This window comes from Papilio machaon, chromosome 3 (assembly GCF_912999745.1).
Source record: "Papilio machaon chromosome 3, ilPapMach1.1, whole genome shotgun sequence".
Classification (NCBI taxonomy): domain Eukaryota; kingdom Metazoa; phylum Arthropoda; class Insecta; order Lepidoptera; family Papilionidae; genus Papilio; species Papilio machaon.
The window spans coordinates 8,702,558-8,723,805 of record NC_059988.1 but is presented as its reverse complement, the minus strand read 5'-3'; the positions used below and the strand labels follow the sequence as shown (position 1 = coordinate 8,723,805).

Sequence of the window (21,248 nt, the reverse complement as noted above, 5' to 3'; positions counted from 1 at the left end):
TAGATAATAAACTTATGATAGCATAGATTTATACTTCTAAATGGAGTGTTTGAGGTATAATGGCGTGGTGAGAAGCAATGAAAGGTCTCCAAAGGCTTTTTTGCTTTAATTTTTTTTGTATAGGTTTGCCGCAACATGGCGAGGCTTTCTATTTTTCTGGAAAAACCTAAAACCTGAAAGAATTTTTCTTTTTTAGAAAATTATGCTTATACTCTATGCGTTATTGACAGTCGACACATGGCTACTATTACTGTAAATTGTCAAATTTGTCTAAACATAAACACATGGCACATTAATAATGTTAATTGTAAAATAAAATATGTATAAATTAAATTAAATAAATTATAATAATAGTACACGTTTTTGAATAAAATAGTGTTAGATTTTTGTTGTGGATATGTCGATTGTGTTGACAAAGGCAGCGCTTGCGTTAAAAAACGCTGATAGCAATTTCAAAGTTGTTAAATTTGAAACACACAAACCAAAAAAGAAACAAACTTTAGAAGATGAAAACAAAATTGATGAGCATAACAAAACACCGTATACAAAGAAAGATATAGATCTTAAGAAAATTCGGCATGAGGTTGTAAAGTTTGGGATGTCTGGATTTGATGGTAGCAAGAAAGAAGAAGCAAAAATTGCTTTAGCAGTTAGTTTAGGTAAGGGTAAACTCTTAAAAAGAGAATTTTGTTACTGCTTACAATATGCAACATTAAGACAATGAACATTATTAATTAAAAACTAGTTACAATTGAAGACCCTGCATAATAACAACATAAAAATAGCAAGTCTTATCAATAGTTGTAATTATCAGCATTGCTAAATGAATAATAACCACTAAATGATAAAATTACTTCATTCCTTTTAAATATTGAAGTGCAATACAATACCTAATTTTCAGGTGCTAAACCACCTAAACGGGAATATATAAACTATAAGGAGTTAATGCAGAAGAGAAAACAAGAAAAATTGGAACAGAATAAAGAGAAACAGCTTATGATATCAAAGACTGTTTTGAAAACTGCTGGCAAAAAGAAAAAGAAAGGGATCAATAATGATGTCGGGCATTTCTTGGACAATTACGGAAAAGTTAGTAGATAATGTAGAAATTTTATTTAGACAGTCAAATATTCTGGCTATGCCACACGTAAATGTTTAATCTATTTGTATTTTAATTTATTGTTCCTAATGTTATAAAACTGCACAGTTAAAGTTCACTTTTACAATATATTTAGGCAGATTTTTCATACTAACTTATCTTCAGTCTTGAATTATGTAACTATTTGAAGCATAATAATACATGCTTAATACAATTTCTTGTATAATATACTATTTTAGTCAGTTTCTGCAACTTGAGATATGTTTTCATATATTTTTTAATGCTTTATACTGTATTTAGTTTGGATTTTTTTTGCATTAACAACTCATCTTTGTTTTTCAGGTGCAGAAGAAAGATTTGAAAAATAACAAAAAAGCTCCAGTTAAGAAGAAAAAGTAATGAAAGTACTTCAAAATTTTTATTTTTAAATTGTAAATAAAAAGTATGATTAACAAAAATTATTCTACCAAAGTTTTTATTTAACTGTGATGTTAAATTGAATATTTCAAGTCACAACATTCTATGATTTTGAGTTTTCTTCCCTTAGTTTTTCAATATTTTGTATATTATCTTACTTTAATAAGAATGAAGACTATTAGATTAGATAATATTATTTTTCATTTCTAACATATTGAAGTCAATGCTCTTGCAACAATTAGGGTCCCAAGTAGGGTTGGCGACAGGCAGGCGGCCGGCCGTAAAAACTAAAGCCAAAACTTTAAGGTATTATAGCCTTGTGTGCCGACCCCACGTGAGTGGGAAAAGGCCAGGGAGATGATGATGATGCTCTTGCAACAATTTAACCCTTCAGTTAACTAATTATACCTTTACTTAATTAATTATTCCTTCAATTAATAACTGACCTCCTCAGGTAATTAATTACGAAAAGTAATATAAATAATTAATTAAACATTCATGTAATTAATTAACCCTTTATCTAATTAATATTTCGTATAATTAGTAATTGAAATAAAAGGGGGATAATTAAACTACATTTAAATACTGATCAATTTTAAAATTTCAATCATAAACTCACCAGTGTTTGATAAGTTCACATCTCCAGTGATAATTTTTTACAAATTCTTAAACCAAATAATGGATCTGCATTTACATTTGAGTGTAGCATTTCGTGCTTTGGATCGCAAATGGGGTAAAATAGTTGATTTGGATTATCCTAAGGTAATAACAAGATGTGTTCCCGCAGTCGTTGATAATGAAACAACGACTTTCTCTTCAGAAGAATACTTAAAAACGTTACGACGCAATCGATCAAAACCATATTCAAGAGTTGAAAATTATGGACATACATTAACCAGAACTAATATTAAAAATTGTGATTCTTTTTCTAATATATCGATAGCAAGAGTATCTTTTATAAGTGGAAGCAGCTCTGATGTTACAATAAACAGTGATCTTGAACAGTTATCAGAAAAGTCTGGTAAAACTTTACAAAATGGATGCAAAAAGGGATCGAATTTCTTAAAACAATTTAAAGTTCCTACATTAATGAATGTTAAGAGAAAATTACGAAGATTTTGTAGTCGCGAAAAGTTGTAAATCAATGTTTTTGTTCCTGTAAATATTATAAATATCTGTAAACTATATACTAATTTAAATTATTTATTTTAAATTAAATTTAAATCTCTTAAATTTATGGTTTTTCTTTACAATCCATCATTTACAGTGGTGATGGCCTGGTGATCCATCACACAGGGTATCACCCTAGTTTGGACACCAGTCCCTTACCCATAGGGAAAACAATAAAGTTATTTTTTATTATTTTTATTATACAGTGTTAGAACAACATCTGTTGCACGAATGGGCCGAACCAGGTACAATATAAAACTACAAAGGAGACAGGCGTGAAGTGGAAGAAATTCCACGTTTTGTCTGATGATTTGGTCTTCCTGAGGCCTAATTTTAAGCCTATTTCCCTTCCCACCCCTTCCTTATAAGGACAGGATGGAAAGGGAATTAATAGGAAGGTGGAATATTCTCTTTATGTGCGCCCCTCTTCCGTCGATTAGAGGAATGACATCTGCAATGTCTGGGCACCGATCACATCGCTATTTCGGCGAATTCATGTGGTCACTCGCTCGTTTGCTACTTTATGGTATAAAAAAACCTTCCTACCTTTCAGATAATAGCTTAAAAGGTTCTTAGTTATAGTTATTAATTACTAGGAATAAGAGTTATAAATACAAGAAAGTTTACATTTCATCCTTCACAGACAACGCCCGTGTCTCTTGAATAGCTCATTTCAATATAACTGACATAAAAATTATCGAAACTGATTATAAGTTGATATATCGTTCTTAATCAGTTGTTGTTCATTCGTTTGAGCGCGGTGTGTTATTTATTGTGAATTAAATTTTGACAATGTCTGCGAAATTCATCGTAATATCGCTGTTGTCTTGTGGCATTACCACAGTGGTATCAATTATTTACATCACTTTGTGCTGCCTCGTACTCATCTATCGGTCTGATTGCTCCACCGCCCAAACAATAGTGCAAAATTCTGATTATCTACTCCATTTAATTTACCGACAATATATAAAAGATGATAATTGCTTCAGTTCTTTAGCCATGCCTGATTTAATGCACTCTAATACAGTGTTCGTGCTGACCGCAGTGTCTTTAGCCTTGGCTGCTGCCAGTCTCGCAGCTGCCTTGTCTCTTGTGGTAGCGATATTCAACAGAAAATGTTGGTATTACCTGGATTTTGGTACCTACGTGCATACGGGTTTGTGCGTAGCAACGCTCGTAGTTGATATCATTTTTGCTATACATTTCGGAATCGATTACACCACCCTCAAAGTCAAGCTGAATGCAGATATTTTAGATGAGCCCACAAAATATTTAATAGATATGATGCGGATCGGTGCGTTCTTTCTAATGGTGCTGACCATGAAGGGGTTCGTGACACACGCAATAAACTTGGTGTTGCTGGTGCCATTGATCTATTACTTGCCCAAGATAAACACGGAAGGTAAGGACCAACATTTGAACCATATCCGAGGAGTTTTGAACTCCTCTACAAGAAATAGCGAGTCACGGCCGATACAGAAAGGTGCAATATCGAATCTAGATCCTGGTAAAAATGTATACCCTAGTACTATGCATAACGAAGAGGTTTCGCAAACATCGGATAGCGAATTTTTGCCTGTGAGTTCTTTGCAAGGATACTCCACACCGAAAGCTCACTTTGGCATGTCTCCGCCTAGGCCATTTACATACTCGGAGGGGTTAACATCGACAATGCTAAGGTCCAAGTCGCCCAAGCCACCGAAGCCTTATACGCCAAACCCCGACTATTTCCACTAGTCGGTTCTACCTAAAACAACCACTGATGGTTCGTTAAATAAAGTTATAAATGGAATATGTAATCACCACAATAACATAACTATATATTCACCACAATAACATAATATTAGTTAGTAAATTTTAACTATTTTTTACCGTTAATTTGTCGGAAATTTTAAGTGCATAACAATAAGCTACCTCAATTTTTATATGTCCATTGTTGATTATATATATCAATATGAAATAAATTGTTATTACAAACAATTCATATCCACTTACTTTTAAGAATTTAATAATAAAATGATAGTTGTTAATTATTTATTAAATAAATCTTTTAATTTTTTAACCCTTCACTTAATTAATTAACCCTTCGCCTATTTAAGTAACCCTTAATATAATACCATTTCCATGAATTATTCATTCTTGGTATTTATTTTTTCAGATTGTAAAAATTACATACTACTTCGTTACATTCGTTGTTACATCGTAATTAGTTTAAGTTCAAATTTAAAACTAAAAAGAAGGATTAGTACCCATATCAACTTTCGCTAACAATCCAACCATTTTAAAATTAAATTACCACTGCAAACTTCAAAGTTTAAGGTTGGCATTCCGATCTTTAGATTTCTAATGGGAAAGAGCACTTGTCAGCACAAGGATTATTTCTTCTTTTTTATTTCATTATATAAAACTCATTTTGGACAATAAAAATGGACACCATTACATTGAAACGATAGCTTGCAGTGGTCACCCTTTGCAAAGAGAATGCTCACGTTCCTCGCATAGCGCACTTCTCTATAACAAAGATAAAAATTATCAATACTGATTAACGGCTGATACATCGTTATTAATCAGTTGTGATTCGCTTGTGCGCGTTGTGTTACTTATTGTGAATTAATTTGTTAGCAATGGGCGCGACGGGGAAGTTCATGGTGGTAGCGTTGCTGTCGTGCGGCATCACCGCAGTTGTCTCTACCGCCTATGTCATATTGTGCTGCCTCGCGCTTATCTTCAGGTTTGACTGCTCTATCGGTCAGACCATACTGCAAAATTCAGATTACCTCCTTATTTCAATTTATAAGCAGTACATACAAGATGAAAGTTGTGGAACATTTTTAGCAATAGACGATTTGACGGATTCCAAATCAGTGTTCGTACTAACTACAGTGTCTCTGGCGGTGTCGGCCGCCAGCGTTGTTGCCACGTTGTCACTAACCATAGCTGTACTCAGCAGAGGATGTTGGTACTACTTGGACTTCAGTGCGTACGTGCACACTGGCCTGTGTCTGGCGATGCTTGTAGTGGACATCACATTTGCCGTACATTTCGGCTCGGATTACACCTCACTTACGGATAAATTAAACGCCAACACAGTAATGGCACCAACCAATTATATGATAGATACATTGAGAATCGGTGCATTCTTACTCATGGTGCTGACGATGAAAGGATTCGTGGCTCACGCAGTAAACTTGGTTCTACTGGTGTTGTTAATCTATTACTTGCATAGTAAAAACGCAGAAGAAAGACAGCAACATTCGATCCACAGTCGAGGACTTTTAAATGCGTTCGAACAACCCAGCTACAATGAACCTTGGGCGTTGCAGCAGGGTTGGACTTCTACTCTAGGGTCCAGTGGTAACGTCCACACGGACTATATGTATAACGAAGGGCCGCCGCGGTCATCGAATTGGGAATTCATGCAGGGGAATCGTTTCCCAAGGCAAGACTCGCAGCCTCGTGTGGGGACTATGCCGCCTCGCCCGTTCTCGTACTCAGAGGACCCAGGACTGACGCCGGCGATGCTGAGACCCACTCCACCGAAGCCTTACACGCCGAATCCCGACTATAGTCCAAACCCACGTTTGAAATCTGCCTTAAAGACTACCTATTAGTTTTGAACTAAATTAATGTATTTAAATATATTTTTGTAGTCAAACCAACTTTATGTGTAAATGTAGACTTTCTGCTAAATTGCCCCAAGCGTTAAAACACTTTTTTTATGTTCCTACTTAGGCCACGTTGTGCAGTAATATGTGCAACATAACCTCACTCAAAATGTAGACGTCTGTTTGTGCAAGTTTAATTTTATTCCTTCTTATTTATTTTATTTTCACAAAGTTGTGTCTCCTTCTGTTTATTCAAGTTTAATTGTTTCTTATATCATTAATTTATCACTTAAGTATGTCTATTATATTTATAATCAAATTATTGTCACACTTTTATCTAATGTCGTGATCGTTAGATACATCAAACGGAAATGATTGCCACTTCTAAGCATTTCTTAAAGCACAATTATGTAGTAGTTTTACAATTAGAGGTTTTTGTAAACTTACGTTTGTCTGTGGCGCCCTCTGCCGAAAAACACGAACAAAAACATATTATGACAAAAATAAACTGTTATTTGTAAATATCACAATTAAGTACAAATTTATTTGCCTGATGGTAAATTAATTGTTATTAATAATTAATCATAGTTGGAAATCTGTTTATTATATATTTATAGGAATATACTATTGATATAAGTTTTCTAATAAACGTTTATATTTAAATATTTTTTATTTTTTTATTCTAATTTCAAAATTTACGATTTTGATACCTGACAAACTTACTGCAAGCTGCTTGCACGTATCAGCTATAGTCACGTGTAAACGCTAACTTGCTTGCAAGTACATGACAACAGACACAAATCTCATACATATTTTGTCGATAATTTTACAAAAGCTCAATTTTTGTGTGAATATTGGGGTTTAATATATCATTAAAATGAATATTGTTCTAAGGATTAAATAAAACATAAGGCTTCATATTTTTAATATATTTTATACATAAGAAACTAGAACAGATAAGATATTTACAAAATTATTTAATATAAATACAATATTAATATTATGCAGGCAAGTTCATTTCTACAATAAATAAGTTTAGTATAGTCTTAATTAATTAGTAAAATAAAACAATAAAATACATTTGTAATTAAAAATACTAGACATAGGGCTCAAAATATTTAATAGCGGTAGTCATAGATTTTTCGTTGATATTGTTCGTTGTTATTGGATTCCTAACGCGCATCTTAACATCCTTAGGTTTTAGTACATTCTTATGGTTGGCACTTGGAGGTCTCATATTGATGTAATTCTTGCTCGGCGTAAAAATAGACTTAGAACTCAGACCAGAACTTTCCAGAAAGAAATCGAAAGATCCTTTTGTTTTTGTCACATTGACTTCGGGTTGATTTATAATCATTCTCGGCTCACATTTAACTGTGTTGTAAGAGCCACTGTTGCTGCCGGACGAATTGCTGGATTCTATGTCAGAGTTTCTTACGGATTCAGTCTCTAAATTCTCAATATTGGAAAGGAGATCAGGTTTGTTTGAGAGCTTAGCATTTTTTGATAGGCTCTTGGTTACATTGTCGTTATTGTCATGAAAGTTGTCAGATTTTCCGTTGTCGTTGTCATTTGAATTGTTATGTTGGTTGGTATTGTCAGGTACAATGGTGTGCAGCTCGGTGACTACGTCCGAAGCGGAGCCGTCGCTGCTGCCGGAGCTTATGCGATACTCTTCAGCGACGATACTGCCGAGTTCGTCGTCTATCTTAAACTCTTCAAAATCCTGCGACAAATCAAACTTGTCTATGTCATCTAAATATGCAGCTTTTCGCGGCTCCGTGTTGACGTGTATTTTCTCAGAACCGTGGTGTGGGTTGAACTGACTATCTAAATCGGTAAGGTTTATTTGCTTAACACCAGATTTGACACCGCGGTTAATTTCTGACAGTATTGACGACACCGTGTTTCCCATTTGAATGGAAGCGCGGGAGTCTAGTTTTGGTTGTAGAGGGTGCATGTTAAAATTGGCCAAGTAGCTATCTGCTGATTTTGGAAATGAACGTTGTTCTTCCGTAGGCTTCTCATCTTCGTCGGGGATAATAATTTCTGTGACGTGAGGAAGTTTGGGAATGTCTTTGTCGCTAATTTTGTTTTGGATGCGTGGTAGCGATATGACCTTAGCTACGTTGTTTCTCTGATTTACTGCATGTATCGGGTACTGTTCGTTATGAATCTCTACTGTAGGCTGTGTAAGTAGCAATTCCCTTTTACCATTGCTGACTACTGGAACATTTATCTCTGAAATGGAGCAGTAGTCCGGTTCTACATTCTTAGCATTTGCTACTTGTCCCACTTTCCTCATCTTAACGTCTGCAACCCGTTGATTAGCCGCAACGGCTTCAGAGTCTAAAGATTCTGTCGAGTATTTGACAGCATTCTCAGCTCTTAATTTGGCTGATAAGTTCTTTGGCTTGGGCGGCAATGCGGGAGGAGTTCGTGGCACTTTTCTTTTGTTGAATGTTTTCATTGATCCAAAATTATTGTCTATTCTTCTTTCCAATATATTATTCCTGTTTTCAATATTAGCTGCGATATTTTTAACCATTGATCCTCTTATCTTGGGCACATTCTTCTCAACGTTTGGCACCACTCGCTGTATTGGGAGTGATTTTTGTTCTATAGATTTCGTAACAATAGGCTCATATTCATTGCTATAGATACTTTGAATTTCGTATTGAAATCCTTGAGCTGTATTAGGCACTTCATAACTATGCTCTGAAGCAGTCTCTAGACTGAATTTAACAATTTTGTTAGCCCTCTTATCAGTTCTTGGTAGCGTATGATTATTACCACTTGGCCTGACTTTGTCGTCGTATGATATACTATTCAAAGTAGAAAACTGAACGCGTTTTGTAGCTGCTTTAGGACTAGGAGACTCGCTGGATTTAGAATTGTCATTACTGCTATCATCTAATGAATTTTGTAGCAAAATTTGATTGACACATTCTAGTACTGGATTATTTTTGTATATCTCATTAGGTGGGGTCTCGTCAGCATCGCTGGTACTAGCGTACCAATTCTCACTTATTTCTGTAACAGCCGGTTGTTTGGCTATATTAGCTTCAAGATTGTTGTTTTTGTCGTCAAACTTCAAACTGTAACTGTCATTCAAGTTATTTATTACATTGTTACATAAAACATCGTTCTTTGCATATGTGATTTCAGAATTTCGAATTCCATTATGTTCAACGATTCCAAATTCATTGTTTTTGTTCGCTTTGTTACTATTAAATAACACTCTTTGGTCTAAGCCATCCGCATCATTCTCTGGATCGCTGACATTGCAATACCAAGGTTTTTCATTGTTTTCTTCGTTGAGAACATTATTTAAGAAGAGTTGTCTATTAGCTTTGATTTCATCAGACGCTTGTCTTTTGATGCCGTGCAGTCGTTCCATCGTCGTTGAATATGTCTTATCGGAATCACTCTGAGTATTTTCTAGTTCCTTCTTCGCCGCCTCTCCAATCAGCTGATCTATTTTCAACGAAGCTCGTCGAATATCGTTGGCGATTAGATTAGCTGTTGAGTCATTGTCATCTTGATTCACTCTGTAATTCATACTTAAACACTCTTCAGTACTACTGCTATTATTTTGATTGATGTAACACTTTTGCGTGTTATCGGTAAATTTACCGTTATTTTTCCGTCCTGAATATTTCCTGGATCTTCGAAATACATCACGTCTTACAAAAGCTTGTTTGTTTTTGATGAATGTTCCCTTGCTGCCGATGCTTGCGGTATTGCCCTCTTCACTCGAGCTCGAATTGCCGTAAGTGACATCGGTCTTCGGCAGTTGAAAGCTTTTACTTAGTCGTGTATTCTTTTGGAACACTGGAGGAGAGTTTCTCTCGCGATAACTACAACTCCTAACGAAAGTATTAGGAAATCTTGAGTCCGTGCTCTCCAAGCTGTGGAATTCTGGATCGGTCTCAATATTAGTTTGTTCACTTGTGAACCCGAGAAGCTGCTGACAGTTGCTGCAGTACGACTTTCTGGCCTTAAGTTTTGTAATTTCTTCTTGTTGTGATTTGATAATTTTGTCTTTTTGTTGGAGAGATACTTGGATTTGTTTTTGTTCCCTCGTGAGTCGGGATTCTAGAAGGACAAGAGAGCGTAGGACAAGAGCTAGTTGGTCTTGGCGGAGTCGTCTTTCTTGAGCGGCCTGTTTGTTACGTGCGGCGAGCGCCTGTCCGGCCTCGACGAGTTGGTGCCTCTGCTTCAAGACCGACTCTGACTGCTGCTGAAGGGCGCTCTTGACCGTGTCCAGTTCCCGCCGTAGCTCCATCGCCTCTGAACTGCTATCCATCTGAAATGAAACAGGAAATATATTAATCTCACATCGTTATTGTTCAATACGGACATCGATAAATAATCTGACGATTACATTGTCTTCAATGAATTTGAAAGTCAAGTACACATAAAGCACGTTTAAAATTATATTTAAATTATATTTGTGCATCAAAGTGCACATCGTACGACGGTAAGAGATATTTTTTGCACTTACATCGGAACAAAGTCCAATATGATTTATGCTAAGGTCAACGGTTACGGCATATAGGTACTTAAGGTTGTCGCATTAAATATAATTATAACATAATATAACAATTATTAATTAGTTAGAGATATTACAAGAAACTTTTTTAACAGTTGATCAAAAATAAATTTGAAATATTATTTTGTATTATCGATAGATTTTTTATATTAACGATGCAACTTCACCTTCCCATCCTTTCCTCATAGGATGAAAAGGGGATGCGAGCAAAATTTGTATGTACACACTAAAACTCCGGTATGCACACTGATCAGACGAAACTAGCGTCTTCTGTGTGGTCGTAGTATTTTACCAGTCGAGCGGGCCTGGTGTAACTGATAGTGTTGCTGGCTCTGCCACTGTTAGATTAATATAGAAATCTTATTTTTGTTTCACGTTTATGGAACCTTATAAATTTTTCTTACATTTTTTATAACACCACATATAGTATTCGAATACATTTCGTTCGGCGACAGATTTTTAAACCCCATTCAGATTAAAATCAAATCTCACTATACTGGAAAACAATGATCACATTAAATTATGACTAATAAAAGTTATAACACCACTCTTCATCAGCTCGGATTATAAACTGAACTGTAAATATATATCGTATGGATAGGGTAATGTTTATATTTCCCTTTTACGTATTTTTCCCTGACCTTTGTACGCAAAGTCAGCGAACTGACTCTAATGTTTTTGTTTACATTTGATATGTTTTAGTTAAATGTGTGTCAATAATTGAATGTCACCTACTTCGTTTCACAATTGGACTTTGCACGACGCGACGTCGTTACGAAAATCATTCAAATATTTACATAACTAATAACTGAACAATAAAATTGTCTTTTATTTTTTCTTGACTTAAGTTCTTAACAAATATTATGAATATTCGATAGATTTAAAAATAAACTTTTGTTTCGAATTTAAGATGAGATAAAAAATGCTTTTACGATTTATATTAAAACTAGCTATAGCCCGCAACTTCGTCCGCGCGGAATTAAAAAAAAAAAACTTAATAAGTAGCCTATGTATTAATCCAGACTTTATTATACATCTGTGTCAAATTTCATCAAGACTCGTTGAGCTGTTCCGGCGATTTCTAACAAACATCGATCCATCCATCTATCTAAACTTTCGTATTTATAATACCAGTAAACTTAGATTTTTTTGTTGTAACTTTATATTATAAAACGATGAAATTTTACTGCGATCTAAGTCTTAATCTTGGTAATAGCATAAGGCTTCTACCTGCCTTCTTAAGATAGACATTAGATAATTGTGTAATTATATTCTAGTCAGTATCGATAGCAGACAGCGTGAACTACGCAATCCACCCGCCTGTCGTAGTTTATCGCGTGGCAATGACCTACGCTTCCGCAGTTAAATTCATATCTAACAAACCAATGTTATCAATTAATTTATCATTGAATCGATAACATCGAAAAAACGAAGAAAACAGCCATATACTGTAACATTTTTCGTATATGTACAAAAATATATTTAAAATTAGTAACAACATTTCATGAATAGATGGCGCTGACCGCACAGAGTGTGTTAAAAACAGAGATGACCAAAGCGTTGGTCGTTGATTATTAATTTGCATGGAAAATATTTTACGACCTTACGTATTAATTAATGACAGAAAACAGTCTTATATAATAGTTGGCAATCAATTAATTAGCTTATTAATGACTTTTGTAATAAAATTCCGAACTAATTTGATAAGATGAATGGATGTTGCGTATCTGTTTTAATTTATTCAATGGATTAGAAACGAGAAAGTAATCCCATTTCTTTTATGCAACTTTCGTCATAGGCGAAATTTCTAGTATACAGACTGATTAATGTGAAATGATTTGTTTTAAATTAAAAACACATAATTTTATAAAGCCTTTTAAAACGACTACGGTTTGAATTTCAGATATAAGCTTTACTTTATATATTTTTTCTTAAAATATAGCTTATTTTAGGTCAATAGATAGCTGATGAAGTTCTAAAGGCTCTAAAGTATGGATACCAAATAGTTAAAGACATTTTGTCCCTTGATTTTTCTTGGACAAGTCACCCACGCATTCTATAAGCATGAAGAAATTTACTACAATGCTACAGGGACAGTTGAACTGTCCGTCTATTTTGTGTATTCATTCGTGGGTGTTTTACAGTTGTATCTAAAAAATATTGGATTTTTATACATTGTTAAGGCCCTTATAGGCACATACCGTTAACATTCAATAAATCAAGGCGTATCTTTTGTATTTTAACCATTGCTAATACCTGTTAGATTAGATTTACGAACTGCATAATAGTACCTTAAAAACCGTAGTTTACATTTTTATATTAGTAGACGGTTTTTCTTTCATTAATAGAATAACAGTTTTGTAACTATGTAAAAAGCATTGATATAAATATAGATTGCATTTATGCACCTTTTAGTGGTAGTTGCACCTCAGCTAAAGTTAATAAGTTTCACATATTTAATCCTAAAGATTTATCTAACACATCCTAAAGTGTTTGATAAAGAAAAATTAAAATTAATTTAATCAATGTTCTTTAGTTGGCCATTTCTATAATTGATGTTTGTAAACATATTGTAATTATGTAATCATAGTCAATAACAAAGTATGTTGTTGATACGAGCGTGACTTTTAACTAGAATGCTTTAGTGCGGAATTAACAGTCGATTGTCGTTTGTTTTTCTATACGAAATGAAAATGTAGTCTAGATAAGAAGTTTATCGTCTGATAAGCGTAAAAATTCCATCACATTAAATTCACATACACATTCAAAATAAGTTTATAGTATTTTTTAAGTAGGTGACTTTTTAAATACATAATACGTAAATGAATACAAAAACGTACGTTTATTTGTCTCTATTGTGCGTTCTTTCGCAAAAACGTCGTATTTGCATACCGTTACAGTCTGATTATTTTTGATTACAGAGAGAAAAATGTAAGACAGATCAAATTCTAATATTCAAACAATAAAATATGTTTATTATTGTATGGCTATGGTATTACGCAGGTGGAGCCATTCGTGCAGCAGTTGGTACTGCTGCGCATTCTTATGATTTTCTGCCTTACACCTAAAGAAGGTGCACGCATATCCTCCTTCACACAACCCATCAATGCTGCAGCAACTCTGCTACCATTAAAAGTTCAATGCTGTCAACTTGACTTTTGGTTGAGACACTTGGCTTAGCGCCAAAATAAACGACCTTGTTAAATTCTCCAATTGTTTTTATTACGGATATTGTCATGGATTTAAAGTGCCAGCAGATTGCCAATAAGAAAGACAAAATATGCAATTGACAATTTTACTTTATTTTTTTGTACGTCTTTTAAAATTTTCTATTATACTATTATTTTTTACATTAAAACAATATTAATAAATGTTTATTATTTTAAAAAAAGAAATAATTATAATAATGCGAACAGTTTCAATATAAATAAATTAAATGGTCGCTCTGCGCAGCATTGTTCTATGCGATCGAGCACGCTTTCTTTTCCTTATCTTAGACCTTGAATATTCACGGAACGAGACGCGGACGAGTTTTACTTACATACACAAGTCGTATTATCAATAAAGTACGATAAGCGATTTGTTATTTTAAAATTCTGTTATTCTAAAAAAACCTTACTAATTAGGAAAAAAAATTGTAATAAAGTAAAATATTTCAACAAATTAATAAAAACAATGCCATAAGATTTTTGAATAAGTTGAAAAAGAATCGCGCCCAACGTGGGGCTCGAACCCACGACCCTGAGATTAAGAGTCTCATGCTCTACCGACTGAGCTAGCCGGGCTTGTACCATCTTAAATGAATAACTGGTTTATTATTTGTTAAAGATCGATAGAGCCTACATTATTATTGTTTAAATACATTTTCAATAGGGTAAGAAGGATGCGAGAAATCAAGAGGTCACCTAACGTCAAATTGTGCAATATTACTGTGGGTTTAATTACCCATATTGTCATTTGTCATGACGGATATTCTGAAAAAAAAAACGAGACAACATGTATTAATAAAAAGTCTGGTCTAATTTGTGGAGTGCCGTTGTTATAAGTTAATAAGTCAAAAATCAAGTCTGATAATTAACTTGGGAATGCCTTGTTAGTACGTGTTAGAAGTATCACAGACAGGAAGACGTAATTTTTTTGTAAAATTGTTAGTATAGTTAGCGCGCAAGTGCAAATGGCGTTGAAAATGTTATATGACATACTATGGCCATGACTGGCACACAGATATGTGACGACTATTGATAGGGTTCCGTACGAAATAAGTTTCACTTAAGGTGAGTTGGCACTGCCCAAAAACATAAACAAATTGTTATATCTTTTCTACAGATAATCATACAGAAAATCTCGTTCGTTTTCGTCATTCAAGGTTATATAGGTAGACACAATTGAAAACAGAATCTTAGAAAAAAGTATATCTTACTTATAATATTATAAATGCGAATGTTTGGATGTATTAATGCATGTTTGTTAGTAGGTATCTCAGTCAGAACCCAGAGAGGCAGTGATTACTTTTCATGTGGCGCGATCCTGATACAACTCTCTCGCCTTTTCTGCATCCCATGGGTTTCCACTACACCGGAAACACCACTAATCATCTCTGCCAATGTCTTTGAATAAAAAGGAAATAGCAATATTTCTTTATATAGGCGATTCTATTATAATCATACTAGCTGTCGCTCGCGACTCTGTCCGCGCAGAGTTAAAAAAACTTAATTAGTAGCCTATATGTTATTCTATTATACATTATTTTCTACATCGATGACAAATTTCAGAGATATGTTTAGCAGTTCTGGAGATACCTTGTAATAAAAAAACATCCACCCATCCATCTAAGCATTTCTAATATTAGTAAGATAGTAAGATGTCCAGTAATGAGCAGTCAGATGATGATAGTATGCTGCTGTAGATGCCCACTGTCATATTACCTTCCTTTTTCATATGATTGAGATTATAATTTTATAATTATTCATTACTAACTAAAACATCTCAATGAATTTAATTAAAATAACTGTATATCAGCAGCCGGTCAACGTTTACGCTCCGTATAACTTGACCAATTTCGGTTTTCGACACAGACTCTAAAGAGGTGCATTAACCTCCTTTTACCAGACTTTATCCATATTTCAACTAAATAATATTAATTTAAATTTAATTTTATAATGGATACAATTAAGAACATAACAATAATATAAAAAAAGATTCGATCACAAATGTGTATGTAAACAAGACTAAGACGCCAGTCTTTTTCAATTTTGTGCTCTTGAACCGGTTGCAATTCGTTGAAAAGAATAGCAGGACGAATAGACCTAGAAATTCAAATAGGCAATAGAATTGCCTATTATAAAAACATGATATGACATCGTTTAATGTGAAACAATGGTCATTGGCGACTTAAACTCTAAAGTTTCACAGCGATTGGCTAGAGGGTTTAGAGTTAGACCCTATGAACAACACAATACGCGCTCAGACTATCTTTTACGAATAAAAATCCATTTGATTTTGTTATGAGCATTTTTTAATAAGTAATATTTATTGAGTTTAGGTCTGCTGGGGATCCCTAATATGAATATTTCATAGAAACGGATCAACATCGCGACCGTGACCACTTCTTGCAATCCCCCTCCCCCCCTACATGAGTCAGCGTGACGACATGCGGTAAGATCGGACGTGTCCTTTGTCGAGGTCGTCTCATGAACCAAGGAACTTTCTTAATGACCTAGCAACACAACTGGCAGCTTAGGTCAGCTGTCTACTGATTTTTTTATATAAAGGGACTTGCTGGTTAATGTATGTATTATAACAAATATACATTAACTAGCAATTAATATTGATCAAAGAAGTCATCTACATTTATTCTTCGTAAAAACTTAAGCTCAGAACACACTGTTCTTGTTTGAAAAAAACAAACAAACAAACAAGGCGTTACGATAGATGGCGCTGTACAACAAACCAATTAAAAAGTTTCCGATCTTATCGGAATCGTGAAATCAGTTTGTTTTAAGGCAACAATGTGATGTTTTTATACTTTTACTAGAACCACAAAGACGACAATATTGCAAATAACTGATAAATCTATTTTTTTTATATCTCGAACAGTTAGTCAAGTAATGGAACGGTTTAAGAATAAAGAAAAGCCAAATAAACGCAATAAAGCAGCCAATCAGCGATGTAACGAGGTTGCGTGACTTTACAACGGAGACGTGCCACAATAAACAAAATATGAAACGACATTTCTCACAAAGGTATCACGCTTTCTTAACTATATTGCATTTTCCCATGACGTAGAATTTTCTTTATTATCTACATTAGACTGTGCCAAAAAAAAGTTTTTTTTCTATATCATGATATATCATCAATAAGTGTTCATCAATAATTAAAAATGAAAATTATAGAACGAAATGTAATTTAATCAGCTATAAAAAAAGAGCTGTTGACTTTTTAAGTTCGATAAAAAATCATCTTTGTAGAGAATTTAATTTCCTACAAAACCATACCAAGGGTTTTTTTTATATTTGGTATATTGAATTTTCTATAACCAAAAAATAAGTGAAAAAAACTTTTTTTTGGCGAAAATTCTTATTTTAGCGAGCGCTAACTGAATAACCTCCTTCTTTTTGAAGTCGGCTAAAAATGAAGATAGAGGGCTCAAATTTTGACACAATTTTTTTACGTCACTCTCAACAAAATTTTGATATGGGACCAAAAAAAAAAAATAGTCGATTTATTTGGCACAGTCTAATCTACATAAATAAAATAGGAATCGTAGAGTAATCGTTTATGAATAAGTTGGATTACGTGCACTAATATCTGTTTGTACATGTATACTGTATAACTTACAGTAAATAGTGCAATCAGAGTATTATATTAATCGAGTAAATCAAGTTTATAAGCATTCGTGTTTATATGACTTAACTATGTTAAAAACACTATAAAATAAATAGTCATATGCCATCAGACTTAATTTTGTTATTGTGACCTAACAAAATGTCTACCAAATATACAATGGTACACCGCTGAGTAGAAACTTAGAATTCAACTTTAAGAACAGGTGGTTAAGATTTACATTGATTTGCATTTAACTTTAAATGCGCTTGTTCACAGGCTAGTGAAAGCACGATTAATAATTTTGTCGGTCAGTGAAAACAAAATCGGACATACTGATGAGCTCTGAGAAGTAAGGTAACTAATACGTTAGGATACATTTTGTGGTGTATACTAGTGTGTCCTAGAGTTAATATTATTAAGTTCTCACGTCTTGTAATCTTATTGTGGTTATACGATTGTAATCAGCTTTTGAAGGTTCTAAAGATGTAAACAACACAGAGAATTTACCTACTTACGATAATATGTAACACAGAAAATATATAATCTTACTTACTAATATTATAAATGCGAAAGTTTGGATGGATACATGTTTATTAGAATGTACCTCCAGAAGGGCTGCATGGATCTGGACGAAATCTGGATCTGTATGCTCTCTAATTCTTTTTTAAATTCCACTCTGACGAAGTCGCGAGAAAAGCTAGTTAAAGACATAAAATTACAGTTATATAAAATTTCATATGGTACTAGGGGGGGGGGGGTATGAAAAATAGATGTTGGCCGATTCTCAGACCTACTGAATATGCTCACAAAATTTCATGAGAATCGGTCAAGCCGTTTCGGAGGAGTACGGGAACGAAAACTGTGACACGAGAATTTTATATATCAATCAATACATACATAGTATAAAACAAAGTCGCTTTCGCTGTATGTCCGTATGTATGCTTAGATCTTTAAAACTACGCAACGGATTTTGACGCGGTTTTTTTTAATAGATAGAGTCATTCTTAAGGAAGGTTTGTATGTATAATAAATGCATAATATAGTAGAGAAACACTGATAAATTTAAAGGTTTCTAATGTGAACGCTGTGAACGTTGTGTATAAGGACATTCTGTAGTAGGTATATTTTGCATTGCACCCGTGCGAAGCCGGGGCGGGTCGCTAGTTAGATATAAAACTAACACACTCATTAATGTTTTTGCCGTGGGTTTCTGAGACCAAAATATCTATAAAACATATCGTCATGCATTTGACAAAACAGAGATATGTTTTAAACGGAGATTTTAGTCTAAGAAACTTACGGTTAAGCACATAACTTAAAGTAAAATTATGACAAATGCATGCTCTATGAAACTAAAATTTAATAGTTTTAATAACCTTGTTAATATAGTGTGACAGCACCTTTAATTAATCTGGAAATTAGTTGTTAGGTATCATTATTAGTCAAGGCTTACAAGAGAGAGAAGTTAATTGAATTTTGATAGGATCGATTTTCCGTTTAAAATGGTTCGATACTTTAATAATGGATAAATAAATCAATCGAACTACAAAATTGTCAATTGCATGAAATTATAAAAATTAAACAATTACTTTTGTCAGATGGATGAAAGATGTTATGAATTGCGAGGCCGTTACAAAAATATCAAAATGTTATCATGTCATATCTTTGATATATTGAGATCATGTAACTTGTAAAAATATTTTATTTACTACCATTTTGATAGACATTGATATTAAGTAATGAAATAGTTCACAGAGTCTACGAAACAATTGTCCTTTCAGAAAAAATATCTAAGTTTATAAGAATATTATAAATGCGAATGTTTAGATGGATGTTTGTTTGAAGGTATCTCCGGAACGGCACAATCGATTTTGATGAAATTTAGCACAGATGTAGAACATAGTCTGAAAGAACACATAGGCTACTTATTAAGTTTTTTTTTAATTCCGTGCGGATGGAGTCGCGGGCGACAGCTAGTTTCGACATAATTCATTTCGACGTTCGACATAATAACTGTCACAAATATTTGTGCTATTCCCACTATTATCTTGAGGTATTGACAATAAGCCTAACTTATTAAATAACTATCTATCGCCCGCGACTCCGTCCGCGCGAATTAAAAAAAAACTTAATAAGTAACCTATGTGTTCTTCCAGACTATGTTCTACATCTGTGCCAAATTTCATCAAGATCTATTGAGCCGTTCCAGAGATACCTTCTAACAAAAATCCATGCATCCAACAGAGATAACAATACATATGTTTAAACGGGATTTTCGTCTCAGAATCCCACTTTAAGCATTCGAATACAGTTTAGAGAAATGATATTAGGGTCCATTGTAAGTGAAGGTCAAAGGTTTGTATGTCAGCCGATGAAAGTAGAAAAGGGCTTGAAGAATGTCGACAACCGATCGCTACGTGATCGCTGCGATGTGTTGTGTGGGTAAAGCGCATTATTATGATAATCGTATGCTTAAGCCGGAAATTAAAGCTCTTCAATTCTTTACACATTTCTAATCTATAGTTTATTTATAAAGGCGACGGTAATAATAATTTTATAAGACACTTTTCATTGTATCAAAGATGACTGGTTTCTTGGGGCTTTCTTAAACAGGTATATGTAGTGTGACTTTACCAATATTTGAAAGTTAAGGTCAAATATTTGATCCAATAAATTGTCAGCTTGTACAAACATCGCGACCAACTTTCACCTGTATTTTCGCGAGTGTATATCAAAAGTACAGTAGAGGAGATTTATTTCCTACCCATTACGGTATTGATGCGGTGATGATGAATTTAGTTAATTCGAATATGTCTTAGCAACACAACAATGCTGAAATATAAATCTAATGGGAAGGGAATTAAATTCTTTGACTGGTACATCGAGTGTATTGATGAGTCATTGATCAACCTTGGAAAGCGAGATCAATGTCGATTAATGATATTGCTCTGATTTCGTTCCGTTAATGATGGCGTACGATGTTTTCTTAGTTAGTGAAAGTGTACAACAAACTACAGATCATAAACAATGGTTATTAAATGTTAACTTTGTAATATAAATATTAATGTCCACTTTCTCTTTTCTAGTTAAACTTACCTTGTTAAATAACATAAGACTGGATAACTATTGAAAATCTTTTAATCCAAAAGAGGATGTTCCTAGTTCTTCGTGGAATCATTTAAAAGGAGCGACACGTAAATTGAACATACCAAAACTCATTCCTATACGTACTGGTTACTCAAAGAGGTCTGTTGAAACCAGTTAAGGTCTGTTAGGGACTCACACCGCTTATATAATATAAAATTATTATAAAATTTTGCCTAACTTTCGTTAACTAAAGTAAAGTTAACACACAGTTATTTTTAAATATTGTTTTTATATTTCAAAGATAATACATGTCTTTTTCAAATAACGGATTATTTTAAATAGCTGTCAGCTGCGACTCTGTCCGAGCGGAATTTAAAAAAAACGTAATAAGTAGCTTATGTGTTCTTCCAGAATATGTTCTACATCTATGCCAAATTTCATCGAGATCCGTTGAGATCCGTTCCGGAGATACCTTCAAACAAACATCCAT

At 33.8% G+C, this 21,248-nt stretch overlaps 4 protein-coding genes and 1 non-coding gene across 6 annotated transcripts in view; 3 read left to right on the top strand and 2 right to left on the bottom strand.

Annotated features, from left to right (window-relative positions):
• Positions 1-341: 341 nt before the first annotated feature.
• Positions 342-1,498, top strand: LOC106711409 (uncharacterized protein C1orf131 homolog). The gene is made up of 3 exons (XM_014503715.2): positions 342-659; positions 902-1,089; positions 1,442-1,498. Exons 1-3 carry the CDS (start codon positions 398-400, stop codon positions 1,496-1,498), a joined length of 507 nt encoding a protein of 168 aa, XP_014359201.2. The 5' UTR covers positions 342-397.
• A 1,907-nt stretch (positions 1,499-3,405) lies between these two features.
• On the top strand, positions 3,406-4,486 carry LOC106711486. The gene has a single exon (XM_014503807.2). The coding sequence runs from the start codon at positions 3,479-3,481 to the stop codon at positions 4,421-4,423; it is 945 nt and encodes a 314-aa protein (XP_014359293.2). The 5' UTR covers positions 3,406-3,478; the 3' UTR covers positions 4,424-4,486.
• Positions 4,487-5,070: 584 nt separating this feature from the next.
• Positions 5,071-6,773, top strand: LOC106711453. Its single transcript, XM_014503767.2, has one exon. The coding sequence runs from the start codon at positions 5,311-5,313 to the stop codon at positions 6,295-6,297; it is 987 nt and encodes a 328-aa protein (XP_014359253.2). The 5' UTR covers positions 5,071-5,310; the 3' UTR covers positions 6,298-6,773.
• Positions 6,774-7,375: 602 nt separating this feature from the next.
• LOC106711521 (protein PF14_0175) overlaps positions 7,376-21,248 on the bottom strand; it is a 42,683-nt gene continuing 28,810 nt past the window's right edge. For both annotated transcript variants that reach the window (XM_014503853.2, XM_014503855.2), the window contains exon 3: positions 7,376-10,600. In XM_014503853.2, the coding sequence (XP_014359339.2) occupies positions 7,388-10,600 (3,213 nt within the window). In that variant the 3' untranslated portion in view covers positions 7,376-7,387. The remainder of the gene's footprint in view (positions 10,601-21,248) is intronic.
• Trnak-cuu lies at positions 14,559-14,631 on the bottom strand. Its single transcript has one exon. It is a non-coding gene; the product is annotated as a tRNA-Lys (tRNA).

What these genes read in the sequence shown, in the direction of transcription:
- LOC106711486 (XM_014503807.2), top strand. Translation starts at nt 3,479, where the DNA reads ATGTCTGCGAAATTCATCGTAATATCGCTGTTGTCTTGTGGCATTACC.
- LOC106711409 (XM_014503715.2), top strand. Translation starts at nt 398, where the DNA reads ATGTCGATTGTGTTGACAAAGGCAGCGCTTGCGTTAAAAAACGCTGAT. An exon ending in TGCTTTAGCAGTTAGTTTAG is followed by an intron (nt 660 to 901) that starts GTAAGGGTAAAC and finishes CCTAATTTTCAG; the next exon opens with GTGCTAAACCACCTAAACGG. An exon ending in TCTTGGACAATTACGGAAAA is followed by an intron (nt 1,090 to 1,441) that starts GTTAGTAGATAA and finishes TTTGTTTTTCAG; the next exon opens with GTGCAGAAGAAAGATTTGAA.
- LOC106711453 (XM_014503767.2), top strand. Translation starts at nt 5,311, where the DNA reads ATGGGCGCGACGGGGAAGTTCATGGTGGTAGCGTTGCTGTCGTGCGGC.